The sequence below is a fragment of the Neolamprologus brichardi genome, chromosome 12 (genome assembly GCF_056152115.1).
Source record: "Neolamprologus brichardi isolate AB-2024 chromosome 12, ASM5615211v1, whole genome shotgun sequence".
NCBI lineage: Eukaryota > Metazoa > Chordata > Actinopteri > Cichliformes > Cichlidae > Neolamprologus > Neolamprologus brichardi.
The window spans coordinates 1,236,187-1,257,763 of NC_142115.1; the positions used below are offsets into that span (position 1 = coordinate 1,236,187).

General features: G+C 42.8%; 2 protein-coding genes across 3 annotated transcripts in view; one reads left to right on the plus strand and one right to left on the minus strand.

Moving 5' to 3' along the window:
* Positions 1–4,343, plus strand: part of stxbp1b (syntaxin binding protein 1b) — a 35,743-nt gene extending 31,400 nt beyond the window's left edge. The window contains exons 19-20 of the mRNA XM_087848858.1: positions 494–617; positions 3,672–4,343. Of these exons, the coding sequence (XP_087704984.1) occupies positions 494–603 (110 nt within the window). The 3' untranslated portion in view covers positions 604–617; positions 3,672–4,343. The remainder of the gene's footprint in view (positions 1–493; positions 618–3,671) is intronic.
* A 7,123-nt stretch (positions 4,344–11,466) lies between these two features.
* Positions 11,467–21,577, minus strand: part of whrnb (whirlin b) — a 55,063-nt gene continuing 44,952 nt past the window's right edge. The window contains exons 8-11 of one of the 2 annotated variants that reach the window (XM_087848863.1): positions 20,706–21,411; positions 18,535–18,710; positions 16,717–16,845; positions 11,467–13,601 (exon numbers count right to left, since the gene is read on the minus strand). In XM_087848863.1, the coding sequence (XP_087704989.1) occupies positions 13,425–13,601; positions 16,717–16,845; positions 18,535–18,710; positions 20,706–21,411 (1,188 nt within the window). In that variant the 3' untranslated portion in view covers positions 11,467–13,424. Of the gene's footprint in view, positions 13,602–16,716; positions 16,849–18,534; positions 18,711–20,705; positions 21,412–21,577 lie in introns of both variants that reach the window. The other variant, XM_087848862.1, reaches the window with a different exon arrangement.

Consider the following 21,577-nt stretch of genomic DNA (forward strand, 5'->3'; position numbering starts at 1 on the left):
GTTTTATGCAGGCGCATTGGTCAACACAGAGAGCACTACTCAACTGTAGCGCTCTTATAACTGAACTTAGAATGAGGTGATTTTGAAATTCATGCCACAGTTGCATCTTCTAGAAATCTTAGATTAGTTTGAATCGCACTGATCTCCACCTCAAGGTCAGAGGTCAAGTTTTCTCACAATCTTGTGAATGTTAAGAAGTCATTTAGGATTTTGAAATCCGTACCATACTACGTACCATACAGCTAACACTGGACAAAATACACTTTAAAGTATTTTTAAAACTCAAAAGCGCTCGGATCAGACCCAGGCTCTGCTGTGTCCTCTGAATCTGAAACATCACCTGGTTGTTTGGTGTAGAAACACTGACCTCTGTGGACAGTCGAGCATTTGTAACTTTTCAGTTAAACCTTTGCAGAGTATTTGTTTGTGTCTCACGTTATTAACAAGCTTTCACCCGGCACTTGCTGAGCTTTGAGAATTTTGTTTCCTGTAGGTGCCACCCACATCCTCACCCCGACAAAATATTTAAAGGAACTACAGCACCCAGACTTCTTGGACCCCAATGCCTCACCAGAGGGCGCCGAGGAGCCTCCTGTACAATAAAAGAACATCTGGAAGTAAATACTGAACGTCATTTTGTTCTTTGTGCACCTCTGTGTTTGCTGCTGTAGCCCTGTCCACATCATTTGATGCCGGTGGTTTTCACAAACAGTCAGAATCTGTGTTTGTCGGTGTTTTAATAAATCGTCCTGCAGGTGAACTCCTGTTCCTGCTGGATTTCTACCCTCCCTCGTGTTTGACAGTTGTCTGAGGCAGGACTGTGTTCTGGTTGTAAAATGGCACAGGTTACCTGCAACATGTCATACCATGTAATCTTTGAAACCTGCATTTTGTTCTAGCGCTAACATTGTTGAAAAACATTTTAAATTCATAGCACCTGTCAGTTACAACAAAGTGATCTTCTAGATAACACATACAAGGACCCAACACCTGCAGTAACACTGTGAGGACTCCTGTAGTGTTCATATTAGACAGATATGTAGGGCTGCTCTCTTCATTTGACTTCTTTTTATTTTATTCTGATCATTTTGCATCCTCACCTCTATAAAAACCATCGACTGTAGTAATACATGATGCTGATATCCTTTCGCTCTTGATCGAGTAACGACAACTTTACGGTGCATCCAGAAACTATTCAGAGTCCTTCACTTGTTCCAGATTCGTAATGTTACGACCTTATTCTAAAATGGATTCAATTCATTTTCACCTCAAAATTTTACACACAATCCTATAACGACAGAGGACAGTGGTTTGCTTGAAATTTGCAAATGTATTAAAAAATAAACGAAAATATTCAATTCAATTCAGTTTTATTTATACAGCGCCAAATCACAACAAAAGTCACCTCAAGGCGCTTCATAGATACAGAGAAAAACCCAACAATCATATGACCCCCTATGAGCAGCACTTTGGCGACAGTGGGAAGGAAAAACTCCCTTTTAACAGGAAGAAACCTCCAGCAGAACCAGGCTCAGGGAGGGGCGGGGCCATCTGCTGTGATTGGTTGGGGTGAGAGAAGGAAGACAGGATAAAGACATGCTGTGGAAGAGAGACAGAGGTTAATAACAGATATGATTCAATGCAGAGAGGTCTATTAACACATAGTGAATATAACATTTAATTAAGTATTTACAGCCTTTATCGTGACACACAGAACTGAGCTCAGGTGCATCTTCTTCCAGTCATCTGTCAGATGTTTCTACAGCTTGTTTGGAGTCTACCTGTGGTAAACTCAGCTGACTGGACACCACCAACACTGGTCTGTATAAGATCCCATAGTTGAGAGTGCAGAGCACAAACCGCACCATGAAGTTCAAGGAGTTGTCTGTAGACCTCCAAGACTGGATTGTATCGAGGCGCAGATCTGGGGAAGCGTACGGAAACGTTTCTGCAGCTTTGGAGATCCCAGTGAGCACAGCAGCCTCAATAATCCATGAATGGAAGAAGTTAGAAACACCTGGACTCTTCGTAGAGCTGGACACCCAGCCAGTTTGAGCAGTCGGTGTAGAAGATCCTTTGTCAGAGTGATCATCAGTCCTTGGTCACCTCCCAGCCTGAGCTCCAGCATTGCCCTGTGGAGAGAGGAGAACCTTTCAGAAGGACAACATTTCTGCAGCGCTCCATTAATCAGGCTTTTCTGATAGTGTCCAAGTGGAAGCCACTCTTCAGGAAAATGGCCCGACGGCGCTCCTAGAGCTCGCAAAAAGGCAACCAAAGACTAAAATGATCTGATCTGATGAAACAAAGGTTTAACTCTCTGGCCTGAATGCCAACACCATCACTATAGTGCAGCATGGTGGGGCCCACGTTATGCTGAATGCAGGAGTGCACAGAGACATTCTGATGGTAGCCTCCTGCAGAGACTGGAGTGAAGTGACAAATAACATTCGTGTTTGAATGGTCGTCAGTGTCCCAGAGCACAAACTTGAATCTGATTGAACATCTGATCTAAAAACAGACGATCCTCCTCCAATCCAATGAAAGTGAAAAGAATCTGCAAAAAAGAAAATAGCTGATCCGAGTTTGTAGCATCGAGCTCAGACTTTAGGGTGTAATTGTTTAAAGTTTCAAGCAAACCTCTTTTACTTTGTTGTTATGGGGCGAGGGATTATTTTAAGGTGAGAAGTGAAGTTAATACATTTACATTTCCTCCATGAGTACTTTTATCTCTACACATTTTACTCTTTTAAATTTATATATATACACACTGCATATCCTTCCAAGGCAGGTGATTATACTGTGTGTCACGTGTTCTCTGCATCCACCTTTATACAGGATTATATAAGCTCAGTAGTCCTATGAAAGCTACAGCAGCCACATAACAAAGTACCTCAATCATAGCAGGCTGTGTAAGTAGTTACACTGGACATGTTATTAGGTGCACCTTGTCAGTTAGATGCTTTGTTAGATAAAAAAACCTTCAATGTTAGACTTTTGTAAATATGAAAATAAAAAACCATCACACAGAATTGTCTGCACATCGCACCACCTGTACACAACAAAACAGAAAGTTAGCATCCTCTGAGGAAGTGATTACATAGACAACAACTCTAATGAGAAGATGATGATGTGAGGTGGTGGGAGATGAAGTCTGGTGGTTAACAGAACAAACGCAATCAGTGCAATCAGTGTTTAAATATTTAATCAGCTTGGTGTCAGCATTTATCCTGCAACATGTAATAAACTGAAAAAAAAAACAGAAGCTGAAGCAAAGACTGACAAAGTAATTCACACACTTGTTGCCATGGTGAAGTGCAGCAGGTTTACAAGAACACTTTACAAACTGCAGAATTTCAAAAATAACTTTTATTTTATTTGCTCTGTAGCATATTTATATTCATATATTCATCATATTTTAGCCTTGGCCTACCCAGAAGACATCCTTTAACTGTTAAAAGCAGAGAGGCTGTCTCTGCTTTAGAGGTTGATAGATCAATCAGAGTTTTGTTTGATAAGATACCTTTATTAGTCCCACGAGTGGGAAATGTCATGTTTGTGAGGAGATTTTAGATGAAATTCTGAATTTAATGAGCCACTGAAGAAAAAAGTAATTTCTTTTCCGTGAAGACTTGAGCAAACAGACTGGTCATACATCATGTTGTGTCTTTCAGGGTCAGCTGAAACCTTTACCCTTCTCACCTTGTAAAAACCCTCAAAGACTTGGAGAAAGAAGAACAGAGCACTGCCTGTAGTGCTCCATAAACTCCTACTCTAGACCCCCACCCACTCACATGTCAGAGCCAAACTTTGTGTTGTATACAAATCAGTTGTTAAAACTCCAAACATGGAAACTGCTCATCACGACTTGCTGGGAAAGCTGGAGTCTTTGTTGTTGTTAACTCTGTATTGTGGGATTATATTTATTCATCTAAACAATAACAGCTGTATGAGATTCAGCATTATTTTTTATTTGCTTCAAAGTCTAATGGAGCAAAATCTGGCTCTTCTCATCTAAAGTAGTGCTTTTCATGTAGTGGTTACCATGGTAAACTGTGAAAATCATTAGCTTCATAATAATGTCTGACCTGGAAGCCGCCAACATAAATGTAGCTGTAGCTCATTTACTAGATGAGTAAATGTGATAGTGATTGTTGTACACTGAGTATCATTTTTCCTTTTATTTGACCATAATACTTGGTTTTTATTTCATAGTGGTTCTGTATGACTAATTATCAACTGTTGTTTGAAAAGAGATTGCAGTGTTACCACACATTTGTACTTTTTTGTCCTCATCAATAAACAGTACTTGCTACAGTTTGTGTGTTCAACTAATAAAGTGACTCCATTAATCTCTCCTCTCTCTGTGAGTTTCAGAGGTTAAAAGACAGAACATGAACTGTACATATATGTACATATATGTACATATATGTACATATATGGGGCGGGTGGGGGGCTGGGAGGAGGAGTTGGCTGTCCGACTGGGGTCTGGAGTGTGGGGCCTCCCTGCTGCTGCCAAGTCAGGGTGGTCTGCTTCTCCCCACCCCAGGGAAAAGGGTAACACTACCTGGATCTGGGTGCAGTTCCCCCCTCCAGGGGCAAGGGTACCTAGACCCGGTTCTTAGAGTACGCTTGGGGAGTGTGATTGTGTGTACAGTGTCTCTCTATGTCTGTCTCCACGTTGGGTGAGTGTTGAGTAATTGCCTGTGAGAGCATGAGGGTGGGAATGGATGTTTGTATCTGTGTGTGTCTGTATGTCTGTGTCTATATGTCAGGTTGGGTATCAGACGCCACCTCTCTGAGGACATCTCAGGCCCTCCAAGGTTTGGAGGCCTATCTCCCCCCACCACTCCCCCTGCCAGTGGCAGACGCCCTCAGACATCAGTGCATTGGTGGTTCTCTGTGTCCGGGGATGGGCGCCCAGGTACACACCGGCTCGCTCCTGCTTATTGGGGCCTGGAGCCTGGGGCTCGCTCGGGCCACTTCGGGGGTGGGGTGCCCTCGGCCTCTCGGCCTGGGGCTCGGTCACTCTGGCACAGCTGGCTGCTCACGGGCACGTCACTGCAACCCCCCCCTGGCTTCTGCTCCGCGGCTGCTGAGTGACCCCTCATCTGGGACTCTCCTCAGCTCTTTCTGGGACAGTGGCACGGCTGCCCCTCTGTTGGTCTTCCTTGGTCTCTTGTGTTCTGGGGGCCTCTGGATGTCTGGAGCCTTGATCTCCTCCATACCTGCTTCATGGCCTGGAGGACGGGGCTGTGGCCCCCCCACACCCTCTAGCAGATCATTACATGAAGGAACCTTTTAAAAACAAGCGTCCATGCTCACAGGTGTACACACGGGGGCTCACACACACAAACTACACCCTTTTTGGCTCCTACCTCAAACCACACTGTGTGCTGTCGATCTTACGTGCTGCACAATAATGTTTAATATTTAGTATTTACAGTTATATTCACATAGATCATCATGATGTTGTTTATTGTATTGCTCTCTTTTTTGGTTGTTTTCTCTTTTTTCTTTCTCAACAGGTGATCCAGGTGATTGATAGATGAATTTTTTTGTCTGTTTGTTTTGTTGGGTTTTGCCCTTTATCCCCGTCCCTCTTCCCCGCTGTTTTTCTTTCCCTCTTTCTTTCTCCCTCTTTCTTTCCCCAGTCATGTCTGTCCTGTGTGTAGTAAGTGAAAATAAAATAAAATAAACAATAAAAGCAAAGGTGAATCAAATAATGCAGTAAGTTGATTATAAGGTGCTAGACATGCTATTAAAGATGTATCAAAAGCTATTTTGGTAAAAGTGGTCAATTTGAAATGTATAGCTGTTGGTTTGTGTCTGGCTGTTTATACTGAATGTTCGTTGAATGTAGTAATAATAATTAGATGCAGTCAAGATATTTTGTTTTGTAGAAAGTTATCAGGCTAAATTAGTTTTACTGGAGGACACAGACATTTTCTATTCTGTTTACAATTTTCACCTCACGCTGTTAATGAGGAAGTCAAGCAGTAAATATTCAGCATTTCTACTCTGCTCCCTCCCAGGACCGCGCTCTTCTGAACATAGATCTCGAATGTTGTTCCTGGGATCTGCTGGAGCCACTGTCACCTTCACCCTCCACATCTTCTCAAGTTCCTCTCTCAGGCCTTGGTACTTCTCCAGCTTCTCTTGTTCCTTCTTCCTGATGTTGCTGTCATTCAGTACAGTTACATCTATCACGATGGTCATCTTCCTCTGCTTCTCTACCACTACGATGTCCAGTTAGTTAGCCATCATCAGTTTGGCTGTATCTGGAAGTCCCACAGGATCTTGGCCCGGTCATTCTCATTCACCCATTATGACCTCAGGACTTCCAGGCCATCCTTGGCACAGATGTTCCTGATACTATGCTGCTTATTTGGTTATGGCGTTCATGTATGTACTGCCTAGTAGCATCCTGCACCCTGCTGTTATGTGCTGGATTGTCTCAGGGGTGTTACCGCGTCAGATCCGCGGTCCTGAACCGTAGTAAGGAAACCTCTGGCAGTTACTTGAAAGTTCCGTAACTGGCTCGTAGCCGGCAACAGCTTACTATACAGGTCAACTCCGCTAGCAAAAAGATCGAAGGAGGCGTAGGAAACTGCTTCACCGAACTTTATTTCTTCTCCAAGGCACGAACACCGCATACAGTGGGCTGAAACAGTCTACTCACAGCGAGCATCGCCGACACAACTCTGGCTGTCGAGGGAGTTATTATATTCCTTTTATTTATTTCCTTTCCGTCTCTTCTGTAGCTAACCGTTACTTTTTTCCTTCTCCGCTCTCTCTCCACACACCCACACACGGCAGTCCCGCTACACACATTCCAAAATACATTTCCCATCAGGCTTCACCCTTAAAGGGCCAAGCCTGTAACATTGGGCATCTTTACACAGCCTGCACCTGGGGTCTTATCTGGTGTGACAGACCCCAGCCTCCTGGATCTTGTGCTGAGAGTTTGTTCCTGTGCTGCCATGATTAGCGCCTCTGTGCTGTCTTTCACTGGTAGGACTTCTGGATGTCAGCCAGAAGTCCTACCACCGTCTGCAGGTGGTACATACCGTGCAGGGGCCTGTCCTTCCATGATGGTTCCTCCTCTTCCTCCTCTTTCTTGGGTTTCTGCTGCCTGTGGTATTCACTAAACACATGGTTGGTTGTGGCCATCTTCCTGATGTACTCTTGGAGGTTAGTTGTCTCATCCTGGACTGTGGTTCTGACACTCACTAACCCTCCATCCATGGTCAGGAGCTTTCTTGTCTTGATGTCAGTGGCTTCTATCCCCTCCTTCACCCAGCGTATTATCCAGCGGGCAGGGCGTAGGTATTGATTGCCCAGATTTAGTTCTCTCCATTAAGCTGACTCTTAAAGACTTACCTGACCCTCTGCAGGTATTTGGTGGTTGTAGCTTTCTTAATGAGTTCTGACTCCCTTCCTCTCTTTGGTACCAGCTGACGATACTTCTCCTTGTACAGTTTTAGGCATTCCAGGATCCACATGTGAGGCTTTTCTTGTACTCAGTCCAGGCGGCGTGCAGGTTGGTGAGTCTTAGGCTCTGTCGACCAGTAGCTGCCATTTTGCTCATCTGGTATTTTTGCCAATTCATTTTCCGTGAATTTCGCCACGTGCCTGTTCATCTTAGGTGCTATGATGCCTGACAGGAGCTCACATATGGTACTGAGGCAGGTTATGGGCTGGTAGCTGGATGGGACCTGTATCTTCTGGGGATTCTTGGGGATCAGGACCGTCTGGCCTTCAGCTAGCCATTCTGGGTGTCTGTCGATTAGCAGTTGGTTAATTTGTGCTGCCAGATGTTCATGGAGTGCAGTCAGCTTCTTCAGCTAGTAGGAGTGAACCGTGTTAGGGCCTGGTGCTGTCCAACTGTCTGCTGTTGTGATGATTGTGATGTAATGGCTGCTCTTAGACCCACTAGGCACTGAGCATTGAAGTGTGCTGGTCATTAGCTGCTAGCTAACTGGGTAAGGGCGTCATGGGTCTGTCCAGCGTTTTAGAGAACATATTTAGTTTTAAAGTAAGTAAGTAAGTAAAGTGAGTCACTGATGTGAAGGAAAACAGACAAACAGAGACACCACCTACAATCAGGGAGAGCGTGACAGAGCAGAGGGAAACGTAGCTGACACCAATCAGAAAACTGAACATAATACATATGAAATAGAAGACTATCAGAATAAAACAGGAAGTACAAACACAGAGACCAAGACCAAGATGCATGGGCTTGACACAGGAGCTGGGGAGACCACAGACAGACATGGGTACATGACTGGGAAGGCTGAACGACACAGAGATGTGAGTGTGGAAGACTGAGGTCAAGAGACACCAAGTGGAACATAAACCAGGAACATGACAGCTTTTAATCTGTTACCTTAATTTTATTAAGTAAATAGGGTGTATATTTTATTACACTGCTTATTTATTAAGTCTTCAAGATAATTTAAGAATATTTCAATCATTTTCACAAAGATACTGCGAAATCCCTTATAGACAAAAACAAGTGAATGGTTTTAAATAGTTATTGATGGTGTAACAGCTGTGATTGGACAAGGGCAAGAAAACTTAGAAGGGATGTTAGCAGTTACATCAGCCACAAAGTAATTACATAATCGTGTATATAACTCCTTTATCCTTTCATCACTTACTCCATATACACCTTTATAAATATATGTGAAGTCTTTTCTGATATATATATGTATATGTTGTCTGAATAGTTTGTTCATGATTAAAAACAAGCAAACAAAAACACTTTTATACGTTATTCAAATTGCGCAGTATTCTAATCAACACTTCATTGATAAATCCAGACATTCAAACCCTACATTCGCAGCAGATCTTATCACTAAACTACTGTGATGGGATTATAAGATTACAAAAATACAATAAAGCCATAATAAATAGCACTGGCCAAGACCACCATGTCTTATGGAATTAATAAACACTTTAAATAGAACAAAGTCCCAGATCTGACTGAGTCTCTACTGTTTTCTACAACAGAGGTTTACAACCACTGCACCAAAACTATACCAACTACGGTGTATTGTTAGTGTCAGCTAAATTTAGAAAAACTGGAAGTTCCTGTTGAATCATCAATCAATTGGTTGAATCATTTTTGCAACTGAGAGACTATAAAAGGTAAGAATGTAACCAGTATGAAAGCTTTCCTATTTGAACGCTGTCTGAATGCCACTGCTGCCATTTACCCTCTTTTCTCACCTTTGGCAATAATAATAATAATAATAATAATATGGACATTTTCATGTCAAGCATTCCTCCTCCCCTAAGGTCAAGTAACAATAGTAAACAGCAGATCTTTTACAGGAAAATCAGCCACAATCACCTTTTTCTAAAAAGCTTGAACACTGTGTAAAATGTCTTTAAAAACAGTATAAAGTCAATATACTTGAACTGAGACAGAGTTTGCTCTCAGTTCATTTTGGTTTCAACACACACACACACACACACACACACACACACACACACACACACACACACACACACACACACACACACTCATGACATCTGTGATGGCAGCAAAACCAAACCAAGCCAAGAGAACAGCTGGGATATGTGGTGCTTGTTTGAAGAATCTACGAGTTACCTTTTCTTAACTCTTTCCGATTTAATTTTTTATTAGCTCAGGACATAACATAAAGTCATTTTGTGTCTGGCAAGTTTTAAAATTAGGTCATGATTTTGCAAAGATGTGCAAATCTCAAAAACTCATATTTTATTCAGAATAGAATCTCAAATCTTTAAAACAATGGCTTTCCATCAGGACCAGAGCTGAAGAAAAGGCATCCATTAACCATTAACCATGTACCAAAGTGAAACCTTTCATGTTTCACAATTGCTTCTTGTCTGTTTGCTTCCATTGTTCACATTACTACCATCTTCTAGCTGCAACTGGCTGTTGTTGCTGAAAGCTGCTCTTGCCTCGGATCCCATTTTTAAAACAAAGTGTTTCTTGATTTCACAGGTGTGTAAGTGTCTCCTTCACAAACACTGGAACCTGTCAGGCTGAGAAGGCTTTTCCTGGTTGTTTGTGCACATTGTGGATAAAGCTCCTTTGATGGTAAACTGATGGGACATGAGTGTGTAAGACAAGCTGCCACTGACCTTTTGTTATGGAAGGGCGTACATGTTTCAGCAGGACAAGCTGCCACAGTGGCACGCTGTGTCTATTAAAACAGCAAGGCTTTATGATAAAAGACGTCTGTGCATTGGCTGCCTGAACAGCTTTTCTCTCCCAAAAGTCCAGCAACGAGTTTCCGATGTTCCCAGACATTTATGGGCTCATTTTGGTACAATTCTCACAGCAGAAAAACCACTCATGTTGCAGTTTTCTCTGCAACTCACAGACTCAACTGTGCAAAAGACACAGCAGCAATCGAAAGCTTCACCACACATGTCAAAACATGAGGCAGTCAGTCCCTTCAACTGATGAATGATTGAAAACCTTTCACAACCATAACTAAGACGTTGAAATGATTTTTACTTTTTCAGAAGCATCACTCTTTTCTGTAGCCATTTCATTATACAATCACTCAATATTTAATAGTATTTATCAATGATAAGAACAGGAATGATTTTATCTTTTATAAATATTAATCAACTTTGTTAGTATCCCAGTAAAGCCAAAGCACTTTATCTCAACAGTTTTGCAATAAATCCTTGTAAACTCTAATTAGGAGTGATGCAGCACACTGATGATGATGACGTCCAGAGATTTTATATAATTTTATATGATGTATTTTTCAGCAACAGCTGTAACTGTGAGTTCCTCCATTCAGTTAGTTGGTCAAACTGCTTTCTGTATAAACGTGAATATCATAATCATATATGGTGACTCTCACTGATATCTACAGTATATGTGTTTGGACATGGTTTCATGGTGAGGATGGCACAAACATATACAGCTGGGTGAAAAAATAGAGTTACGTTAAAGGTGGAGTAGGATTATAATGATATAATAAAGTGTTGTTATTATAATATTTATTAGAATTAAACTGTTTTAGTTATTCATGTAATATGTACAAGTTAATATTCCATTTGTATTTGTGTGGAGCTTTAAATACTATAAAACTAGTGTCACTAAAAAAGAAAAAACACTTATTACTTATTAGTCTGCTTGAGTTGCTTGCTCATCTTTTCCCCACCTGCAGCTTTAATTGTAAATTGGCTTTTATCACTAAACCCTGTCAGTTGTGATCACATGGTACTCATTATGTTTATTACTGGCAATCTTAAAACGGACCAACATGGACTGAAGCGTTTTTCTGAAGCATTTACTGATTCCTAACAGCTCACTAAACAACAGCTCGCTATATAGGAATCAGTTCATTCACCATTTATCATAATGCAAGTACAGTGATGCATGGTTGGTTGACATACAAATGCACAGAACCTCAACCCCATCACTGTTGGGGTGAACTAGAATGGAGATTGTGACACAGGTCCTCTCTTCCACCATCAGTGGCTGATCTCAGAACTGCAATAGAGATTGAAAATGTGACGTCATTCAGGGTAAAACCGCAAAGAATTCTGGGAACTCGTGGCAAGAGGTACTAGCGCACGCAGGCTTTCAATTGAAATCAGTTACACAGCAATAAAAAGAAACACAAAAATGTCAAGAAGCTGTTGTATTATTAACTGCAACAGCCGGTCACATGACAGCCACGGGAAGCCGACGGGTAAAGAGATAGTTTTTTTATCGGATTACGTCGTTGAAGAGAAATTATTCGAGCCATGTTTCCGAAGTAACAAAGAGGCGACCGATGGCCTGGATTGCAGCCATTCAAAGACCAAATATAACGTCCCAGAACATCCAGCTCACATGTTAGTCTGCTCCAAGCATTCACACAAAGGTCAGTCTTCTGTTGTAGTTAATACGTCATTTTTCTTAACATAATTGGTGATATAGGTTACAAGCAAGTCTGGCGCTGAACAGAAATTGTCGCTATGCTCCTTTGTTTATTGTGCATAAATAGTGAATTGTCCTGACACAATATTGCGTTTCTGTTATTACCATGGTACATTGACAAAAACACATACTTTTATTCACAGGGTAAAACAGTTTTTTTGTATCACTAATAGCCCAGTACGATTACAGCATACAATATTATTGTCACTGCTACATTTCTGTGATGAACCAGAAATTATTTCCACTACTAATTAATTACCGTTGAGCTCAAAGGTCCTATTAATAAACGGTTAACGAATGTGTATTTATGAAGATGATTTGTGAGACTGGTAAACTTATGATACGTACGATGGTCTTTCGTTCTACACGGTGCATTTCATGGTCCTGTACCCATCCGTCGGTAAACTGTTCCTGGGCTTGTTGCAGTGACCTGAAGTTACTGAACTTCATGAGTGTATGCACTCACTCCAAGAACCGTATGATTATAAATATGAGCGTGGTGAAAGTTGGGCAGCACGTATTTTGTCCACTCTGTGTGCTCATGAGGGTCTAAACCTTTCACTCCTTTGATTTTTTTTTCTCGTACCTTTTCTTTGACTTTTCATCAAGTCTGTCTTTGTACGGACCGGCATTGTTCTCCTTTGTTTTGTACAGAACTTTTTTGGGGGACAAAGAAAAACCAAGAATTTATTGGAACCGGAGAATGAACGTTTTGCGGTGCTGCAAATGCTTGCATTTGATGCGGTACTTGGATTGTTTTGCCACGAGTTCCCGGCATGCAATGCGCGAAAGTCACGTGGTCTGTCAATCTCTATTCTAGACGAATGGGCAAAACTTCCCACAGACACGCTGAAAAACCTTGCAGAGAGGTGGAAGCTGTGGAAGCTCAAAGACAGACCAACTCCATATCAATGCCTATAACTGTGGAAGGAGATGTATTAAAAGCTACTGGAGATAAAATGTGTAGGTGGCCCAACGTTTAGTCCATATGATGGATTTTCTAATTAAGCAATTAATCTGACTTAACTGTATGCTTGTATTGAAGTTCTACTTGCTAAGTTGGCGAGTGCAATAATACTGTTGCTCTTTGCCATAAGAGACTGTAAACAGTTGTGTTTCTCTGGATTCTCTAAATAATGAAAAGCTTAATGCTTAAAGACCAAGTTCACTCACTTTGGTATGATTGGCTGTTGTCAGTATTACTGTAGCATCAATTAGTGCTAACAGCTCTTCAAGTGAAACACAATTAAATAAAATGAAAAAACTAAACAGGTATTTATAACAATTGTTATCATACTACCTACTTTAAATTGTGCAAATGTCTGTAGAGTGCAATCAACAAGTACCTGATACATCAGTCCAATAATCCTTTCCCTGAAAATAAAATATGAGCCTTGATTATAGGACAACACCATATGGAGTTTAGCATCTGTCACGTAAAACAGTGTTTTCTTAAACAAGCTGCATAAAGTGCAAAGTTCCAATACTAGAGCCCTGGCTCAACTACCAGGAAGTCAATGTGTCCCTTTTCTTTTGTCTTGAAGGCTTCAGCAATGATCCTGGCAGCATCTTTGTGTTCCCGGCCTTGCAAGGGGATGCCGTCAACCTCCAGAATGACCTGGCCAGTTCTCAGCTGGCCGCAGTTATGAGCCGAGCCTCCTTTCTGTCAGCGGGAACACGAGAGAAGAATAGAAAGACAATAATGTTAGCAGGATTAAGGCGCTCATGGACAGAACCTCTGTTTGTTGTTCTTGAAGTTACAGTACAGTCCAAGGCAACTACAGCTTGAAACACACTTGGACTGAATTTAAAATATAAATAAAGGTTTATGCTAAGTTGGTGTAATCACACATCTGCCTGCTTCCCTCCCTGCTTGGTGCTGTCCAACTCTTCACTCTTCATCTGGGATGTCTGCCACTGTGATGATTACTGGGCCCTGTTCAGCGAGGTTGCTGTGGTCTGTTCTTGGATCCACTCGTCACTCAGCATTGCTGTTATGGGTTGTGTCCTTCTCCCATATGCTCTTCCAGTATTGCTTCGTCTCCAGCGGGGGTCGGCAACCTTTCTGATGATGCCATCTAAAATTTCCTCAGAAATGCAAAATGCAGCTCCATGAACACGCACAGCTGTGGATTCCAGCTGCTTCGTAGTTCTGCAAACTTTGACAGTCGAGCTTTTCAGTTCAATCAGCTGCATTTCGATGTCCTCTGTGTCCAACCAGTTAATGTGAGACAAACAAGCTGCTCATTAAAGCTTTCTGGTTTGATCAGAAAGAAAACATTGGTCCAAACACCTGAAAGTCCCAAAAACACTTTGTGAATTCTGTCCTGAGTCTACGGATGTATCCGTGTATTTCCGTGGTGCTGATGCTGTGCTGAGCGAACAGCTGCTGAAGCTTTTGAAGTGTCAGAATGTGGAAATTTCAACATCGCTTGAAAAAACTGCCAGCTAGCAGCGTCCCTCTCACCGCTAGGCGAAGTTATTTTTAGCCAATTACAAGTTGAATCTGGTAGTTGTGGTTGTTAGCTAAGATACCGTCATTAAGAAGCGGCACAACTAACGTGTCTATGCAAGCTAATTTGTGATGTGCACCGCTGGCCCGGCCATTTATTTTTTAATGCACCTTCTCAGATTAATTCACTGCGTGTCGTGCCCAGAGCTGGACTGGGACAAAACATCGTCTCTGGCATTTTGACGAGAGACCGACCCCCCAGGTATTAAAGCCATTAAGCCTTTGAATGAAAACAGACGCTGTGGTGACAGTGATGTACAGTCTTGTTGGTATATGCACGATTTCTATACATTTGACATCAGATAAAAACTTTGGTTGTAAGATTCAGACATTTTAAATGAGAATAGGAAAGTATTTCTTTGTGCCCCCCTCTCCCTGTTAATGCCCTACCTGCCCCCCTGGCAACACTTTGCTAGACCCGCCCCTGCACAGCTACCAGCTGTCAGCTACTTAGAAAAGGATCCTGGTGTTATTTGTCTCTCAGAAACAGTTCATAACTTCAACTCATCCATGTCACCTAAAAGGTAAACCTGTTTCTCCATCAGCTGTTCAGCTCTGATGATTCAGTAAGGACATCTCCTGGTTTCATCTTCATGTTTCCCTCTCACCACATATCCAAACCATCATGACCAGCAGCTTTACAGCTGTGGCTCCAGCAAACATCAGCTGATACTAGAAATTAATATTAAATAAATTCTAACAACAGCTGATTAAGCTTAAACGTGCTGCTGTTGTTTAGCGCGACATCAGCTGGTTTCCTCTTTCTGGCGCAAAGCGATAAACAAACAAGAGAGACGATCAGCTGATCATTGATCAGTTTCATGATTGAAGTAGAAACAGGAGAGAATGAGAGGAGAAGAGGCAGCTGTGCAGCAAAGACACAGACTAAATCAGCTTTGTGTCTTTTTCATTGTAGCTGAAGACAAACTATTCTCCTTTTCACCTCAATACGAAACGCGTAATATTTTCTCTGAATACGAGACGATTCTGTTTTTACGGGACGGTTGGAAACTCTACTAACTAACCTTATGAATAAAATAAAGCTCACTATCAGTAACATCATAGCACCACCCAGCTGTATAGAAACTCCGTCATGCTAGCTAGTAGCAGTACGAGTTATTGTAGCTGACTGTAAAAAGTCAGCACAACGAAAATAAACTAAACTTGGTTTATATCTGACCAGATAGCCTGCAGCTCATAACTTCTTACCTGAAGTTCACTTCACCGCCTCGGGTCTCTCCTCCTCCTGCCTCCCCTTTCCCTCATCCACCTGATGCCTCTGTGGAAGCTCCGCCACAGCCACCACCAAACAACTGACTTATTGTTACACACCGGCCAGCATCTGCCCAATCCACCACCTTTTATTGTTTATACCGCTACAAAGAAAAAACCCAAAACAAAAAAAATCATCGGCCCATAAAAACGGCAAATGCCCAGTGGGCCCGATTGCCAGTCCAGCTATGGTTGTACCATCAGTTAACCCTTCACGTGTCAGCTGTGGCACACGTGCCCAGGGTTGCCAACCCCTGGTCTCCAGCCTTGGTGGTGCTGTTCTCATATTGTTACCTGCCACTGAGAGCACACCAGCTGGTTTATTCTGCTGCCTTCTATTTTTCTGGTGTATGCCTTCAAGCGGCCAAGGCTGTGAGACTTTGCTTTGCAGTTTCCAAGGCCTCAGTTATGGACAGCTTGCTGTACTTCTTGGGCACCTCCTTTGTTGCACCTTTCGGCAGCTCCGATAGTTGGCTACCTCCCCCGTTCTACCTTGATCTTGGCCTCTAGTCTCCTTCTGCATGCAGGGTACTGCTCCTTGTTCAACTTGTAGCTAAGCTTCTCACTGATTGCTGCGGCCATGATGTAGATCAGCTTGTTAGTCTCAGTAATGGTGGTGGTAGATATCTTCCATAGTGCTGCATTCACATCATCTACTAGATCTTCTGAGGGGACATAGCAATACCGACTGACAGCAACATCAGGAAGAAGGAACACAAGAAGCTTGAGAAGCATCAAGGGCTCAGAGAAGATAAGAGGGTGGAGGTAACAGTGGTCCCAGTGGGAATCGGAGCACTCAGTGCAGTGACACTAGGTGAGGGGCTCCAGCAGATCCCAGGAACAACATCCGAAATTCAAGCTTGAAGGACGGATCACCCACAAGGGCGAGAGGGGATTTTCTTTTACGTTTTACTGTTTTTTGCAGTTTCAGTACATTTTGTTGCTTGGAAGACTCTAAACAGAGACTTACTTGAAACCTTCTAACGCTTCTTACCTGAATGGAAACTATGCGAGGCAAAGGTTGGCGTGTACTTCCTCCACCCTCTATTGCGATGCCCAAGGTGTTTGAATTTTTCAACACTCGTACCAGCACAGCAGTAGGCACTGGTACAGGTGAGGGAGACTGCTGGGAAACAAAGCAAGAAGAGCTACTATCTTACTGCATGCAATTTAGCCACTAGCTTGTAGGTGAACACCTGAAAATCTCAATATAGTAAACAGTTCATTTTCTTCAGGTGATGGAGCATTATTTACACGTCAATGAGTCTGAGTCTAATGTTACTGTGTTCCCTTCTTTTCCTCGCGTGTTCTAGCCTAATGCTAATAACAAGAATTCATTTGAATTCAATAAAGCTTTTAAGAGTTTTGTTTAGGTGCCCACAAAGTAACTTCAGGTCTTAAGATCACAATCATAGACCGTTGTCTAAACGATCACTAAGGAGATTACTTTAATCTACCTCTGCTATTTCAGTTTTGCCGAAGCCTTTCTTCTACACAACTAAATTAGCTCTGATTGTATCTCATCTCTCCAGAATATTTATAATATATATTTGTATTTGTTGCTAATGCGGCTCTTCATAGTTTTTATTATCTTCTTTTTGTCAACAAAAGGTTTTTGCCAAAAACTATGATAAAAATGTTTTGGTCAATGAAATGAACACTGGCTTTCACACAGTGATATATCAGTATGACGTCATCTCATGGTAGAGCTGCTCAATTAATCGAATTTTAATCTCGATTACGATCTGGGCTTTCAACGATCATTAACAATGACTGAACCGATTATTAGCCCCTCCCTCGTGCTTTACTCTCGCGCTGCTCCGTGTGGCAAATCGAGCGCACCTCTCTGCGTTTCGAACACGTGTCACAACAATTAAGAGCAGCGGTCTCCAACCTTTTTTGCGCCACGGACCGGTTTATGCCCGACAATATTTTCACGGTGTCGCGGATAAATACAACAAAATAAAACTAGTACCGGTACCGAATAAAAGAAGATTTATTCATAACACACGTGAAAAGACCCAGGAAAACCGAGTTAACGATAAAAACGATAACAAAATAACGCTGAAAACCGATAAAAACCCTGAAAACTATACATTTCACACCTGAGCCTCAACTCTGGCGGCCCGGTACCAAACGACTCACGGACCGGTACCGGTCCGAGGCCCGGGGGTTGGGGACCGCTGATTAAGAGGACCCGAGGGAAGCTCGGAAAGCTGAGCAGAAGTTATTTGGAGAGGAGAGTGACTGCTGTTGGTTGAAAAGAGGTAAAAAAAACTTGAGTGGTGTGGAAACATTATGGGTTCAGTCAGACGTGGATCAAGTAGACACAGTGTGTAAACTTTGCTACAGTGTCGTAGCTGCACCACAGAGCAACACTGCAAAGTTCACTAAACACAGATGTTTACATTTTTCATCTATTTCTTATACTGCAAACATTTGCACTGTTATCAGTATTTGCACTATTTTATATTATTTTTGACAATCTTTAAAGTCATTATTCAACACATTGTTATTGCTAAATAAATATCGTCAAATAATCGAGATCTCAGTGAAAATAATCGTGATGATCATTTTTGACATAATCGAGCAGCCCTATCTCGTGGGACACTCCATAATGAATCACATCGTTATATCTGCTGTCATTTTGTTGGTAAGAACTTGTGGTTTTAGTTTGCAAACTTGACCGATTAAAATAGAAATTAAAGCAACAAAAGAGGTGATCCAGTGAATTCTGAAATCACAAACAAAACTGGGTTTAAAGAAGCACTGATTTGCTTGTTTTGAACACACTAAAAGATATGCTACTCACTTGTCTGCCAATCCCTGGAGAAAGTGCATGAAATCCTGGCTGTTCCAGATGGGTCCGGTGATTTTTGCTAGGTCGTGGGCTGCCATCCTTACTGAAGCCTCCTGCCTCTGCTATATCCACCCCGCTGTCCTCACTCAGAGTCTGGCCGCTGTCTGACAACTGTGACAGGGTGGCCCCTGGGGGGAGGAATTAGCTAGCATTCACTGAATTTAATTCAAATTTAATTATATAGAAAAAAAGCGCTTTGGCGACAGTGGGAAAGAAAAACGTCCACAGGAAGAAACCTCCACCAGAGCCAAGCTCAGGACAAAGACACACTGTGGAAGAGAGCCAGATATTAATAGTAACTCATATTTATATGCAGAGAGGTTTCTAAACACACAGTGACTGAAGAAGAAACACTCACTGCATCATGGGAATCCCCCAGTAACCTACACCAATTCCAGCAGAACGAATGGAGCATTGAGGATCACCGGATCCAACCTAAACTCTGTGCTTTATCAAACAGGATGTCTTAAGCCTAATTGTCATGGTCCCTGCGTCTCCCCGGCTGGCTCAAACAGGCTGCAGGTATTTGTTGTTGTTCTTCTCCCTCGCTCTCTAGCCTGGGCGGAGCTCACTTGTGGCTCATTATTCCTGCCTCTCCTGGCCAGCATTTAAGACGGCGGCTCGGTGTTTCTCGTCACTGGAACGTTAAGCAACTCTCCTAGTGTTGATTCTCTCATCTGTCTCCATGACTAGATTCCCTGGTTTGTTTGTGCTTCCCATCCCTGGACTACCAGCACGTGAGTGAGTGTGAATTACAAGTGTGGCGTGTGTGTGGAATTTCCCTCACCATTGCTCTGCCTCCCATTCTACTTTTAAATACTCTAGGAACAACAAGTAGGCCTGCAGTGTGAGAGCGAAGTGCTCTAATAGGGTGATACGGTACTACAAGGTCATTAAGATAAGATGGGGCCTGATTATTTAACACCTTGCAGCCAGGGAGGCAGAAGAACATCAAGAAGGTCCTGAGTAAATGTGGTTATCCCAGCTGGATGTTTGTCAAAGCTGGAAAGGCTCCTAAAGAAAGCTCCAGCCGATCCAGGAGAGAAGGACGAAGCTGGATGAAGGATGAAGCGCCTTGAGGCGACTTTTGTTGTGATTTGGTGCTATATAAATAAAATTCAATTGAATTGAAGGACAACCGCTGCCTAAGTGAAAACCTGTAGTGATCCCGTACATGTCAGGAGTATCGGAGCAGTTGAGACACATTTCTTCTAAACACCGGGTCTCTGTGGCTTTTAAACCCCAAAACACGCTGCACCAAAAACTGGTTCACCCCAAGGATCGGGTCCCCGACACAAACAGAGTAACATAGTGTACGCTGTTAAGTGCAGGAGGATTTACAGGATTTATACATCGGGGAAACCAAACAACCTCTGGCTACAACACAGAAGAGCCACCTCGTCAGGCCAGGACTCTGCAGTCTGTTCACACCTACAGGCCAGTGGACACTCTTTCAATGATGAGGATGTAACATCCTGGACAGGGAGGAACGCTGGTTTGAGGGCGGAGTCAAGGAGGCCATTTACGTGAAAAGGGAAAGACCATCTCTGAATGGAGGAGGGGCCTAAGGGTACATCTGTCACCATCTTACATGCTGTGATTGCAGCCATTCCCCAACTCTGTGTGAATGGGACTCATGGCCATTGATCAGAGGTACATTGTGCAAATGCACTGTTTATAAGGTTGTGTAAACCTGCAGTCAGCTGAGACTGAAGAAGTCACTTGGATGATGATGAAATGTTTCTCCCACTGAAAACATCCAGATGAACAGAACCAACTTTTGGGGATTTCCTTCCCTGGATGATTGAGCACGCATCAAGATATCAGCAGGGCAACCGCCAGTCACAAAACATGTGTTGTTCTGGTTACTACTAATACATTTTACCTTACAAGTTGAGTGTTTCTCTGTACTGAGAAACAACACAAGCACACAGAGACACAGACTGTACCTACTTAACTCCAAGTTACCCCCAATGGATCCATCAGAGAATATTGGTTAAAAGTGCTTGAGCATAGACAAAAGCTTTTAAACAAAAGTGTGTCTGAATGGGTGAATGAGACATGCTTTAAGAACATTTGTGTGCTCAAATACAGCAGAAAAGTATTACATACACACCATTTACCTCTTTGCTGTGGTCTGGCTTCTGCTGAGAGCCGGTTCATTTCTGTTACAATGACTTTCTGTGTGAGAGCAGGTGAGCAGCGTTGGTCGGTGCTAAAGGGTGGAGCAGCAGGCGTGATGAGAGAGGGGCACGGGGACGGACATGGTGAGGGATGATGAGATGGTTGAGGGGATGGCTGGGGAGTTGCTGCTTTTGAAGAGGATGCAGACATTGACAAGACGGAAGACTTTTCGTAGGAGCTGGATCTAGAAGAAAACTTGATAGATGTCTCTGGTTTAGCAGAGCTGGTGTCCCGGTGATGCAGGAAACCTGGGCAGGTGTGGTGACCTGAAATGGGCTGGCTATGATGGTGGGCATGGTAATCAAAATGGGGATTATTGTGGTGTTCAGAATCAGAGAGCTGGAAGGAATTCTGGCAGGTGTGTTGGAGGGAATGAAGGGAAGTGTAGTGGGTGGGACCAGGGCATGCATGGTGGGGGGAGGCTGGTTTTGGCTGGTGTTGGCTGGTGGGAAGGGATTTAATAGGCTTGTGGGGACAGTCCTGGAGTAAATGGGTGGGACCAGTGACGAGCAGGCAAGAGATGGGCTGCACCACTTTGGCTGAAGGCTTGTAATTGAACTCTTTCTCCGTGAATGGTCTTCTTTGGGCCTGGACAGAAGCAGCTCTGAAGGGTGGAAGAGGTTCACTCGAAGCCTGCGTTTCACCCTGTCATTCAGAAAAAGGCAGTGACATACAAAAATCCAACATGAATAGTGAATGTTGCCTCTTTAATCGTTATCTTTAAGATTTTAGATCTTGTATATTTAGAAACACAGCTTGTCACGGACTAATGACTTTTTCAGAAAAATAAAACGAGAACATCTGTAGCCAT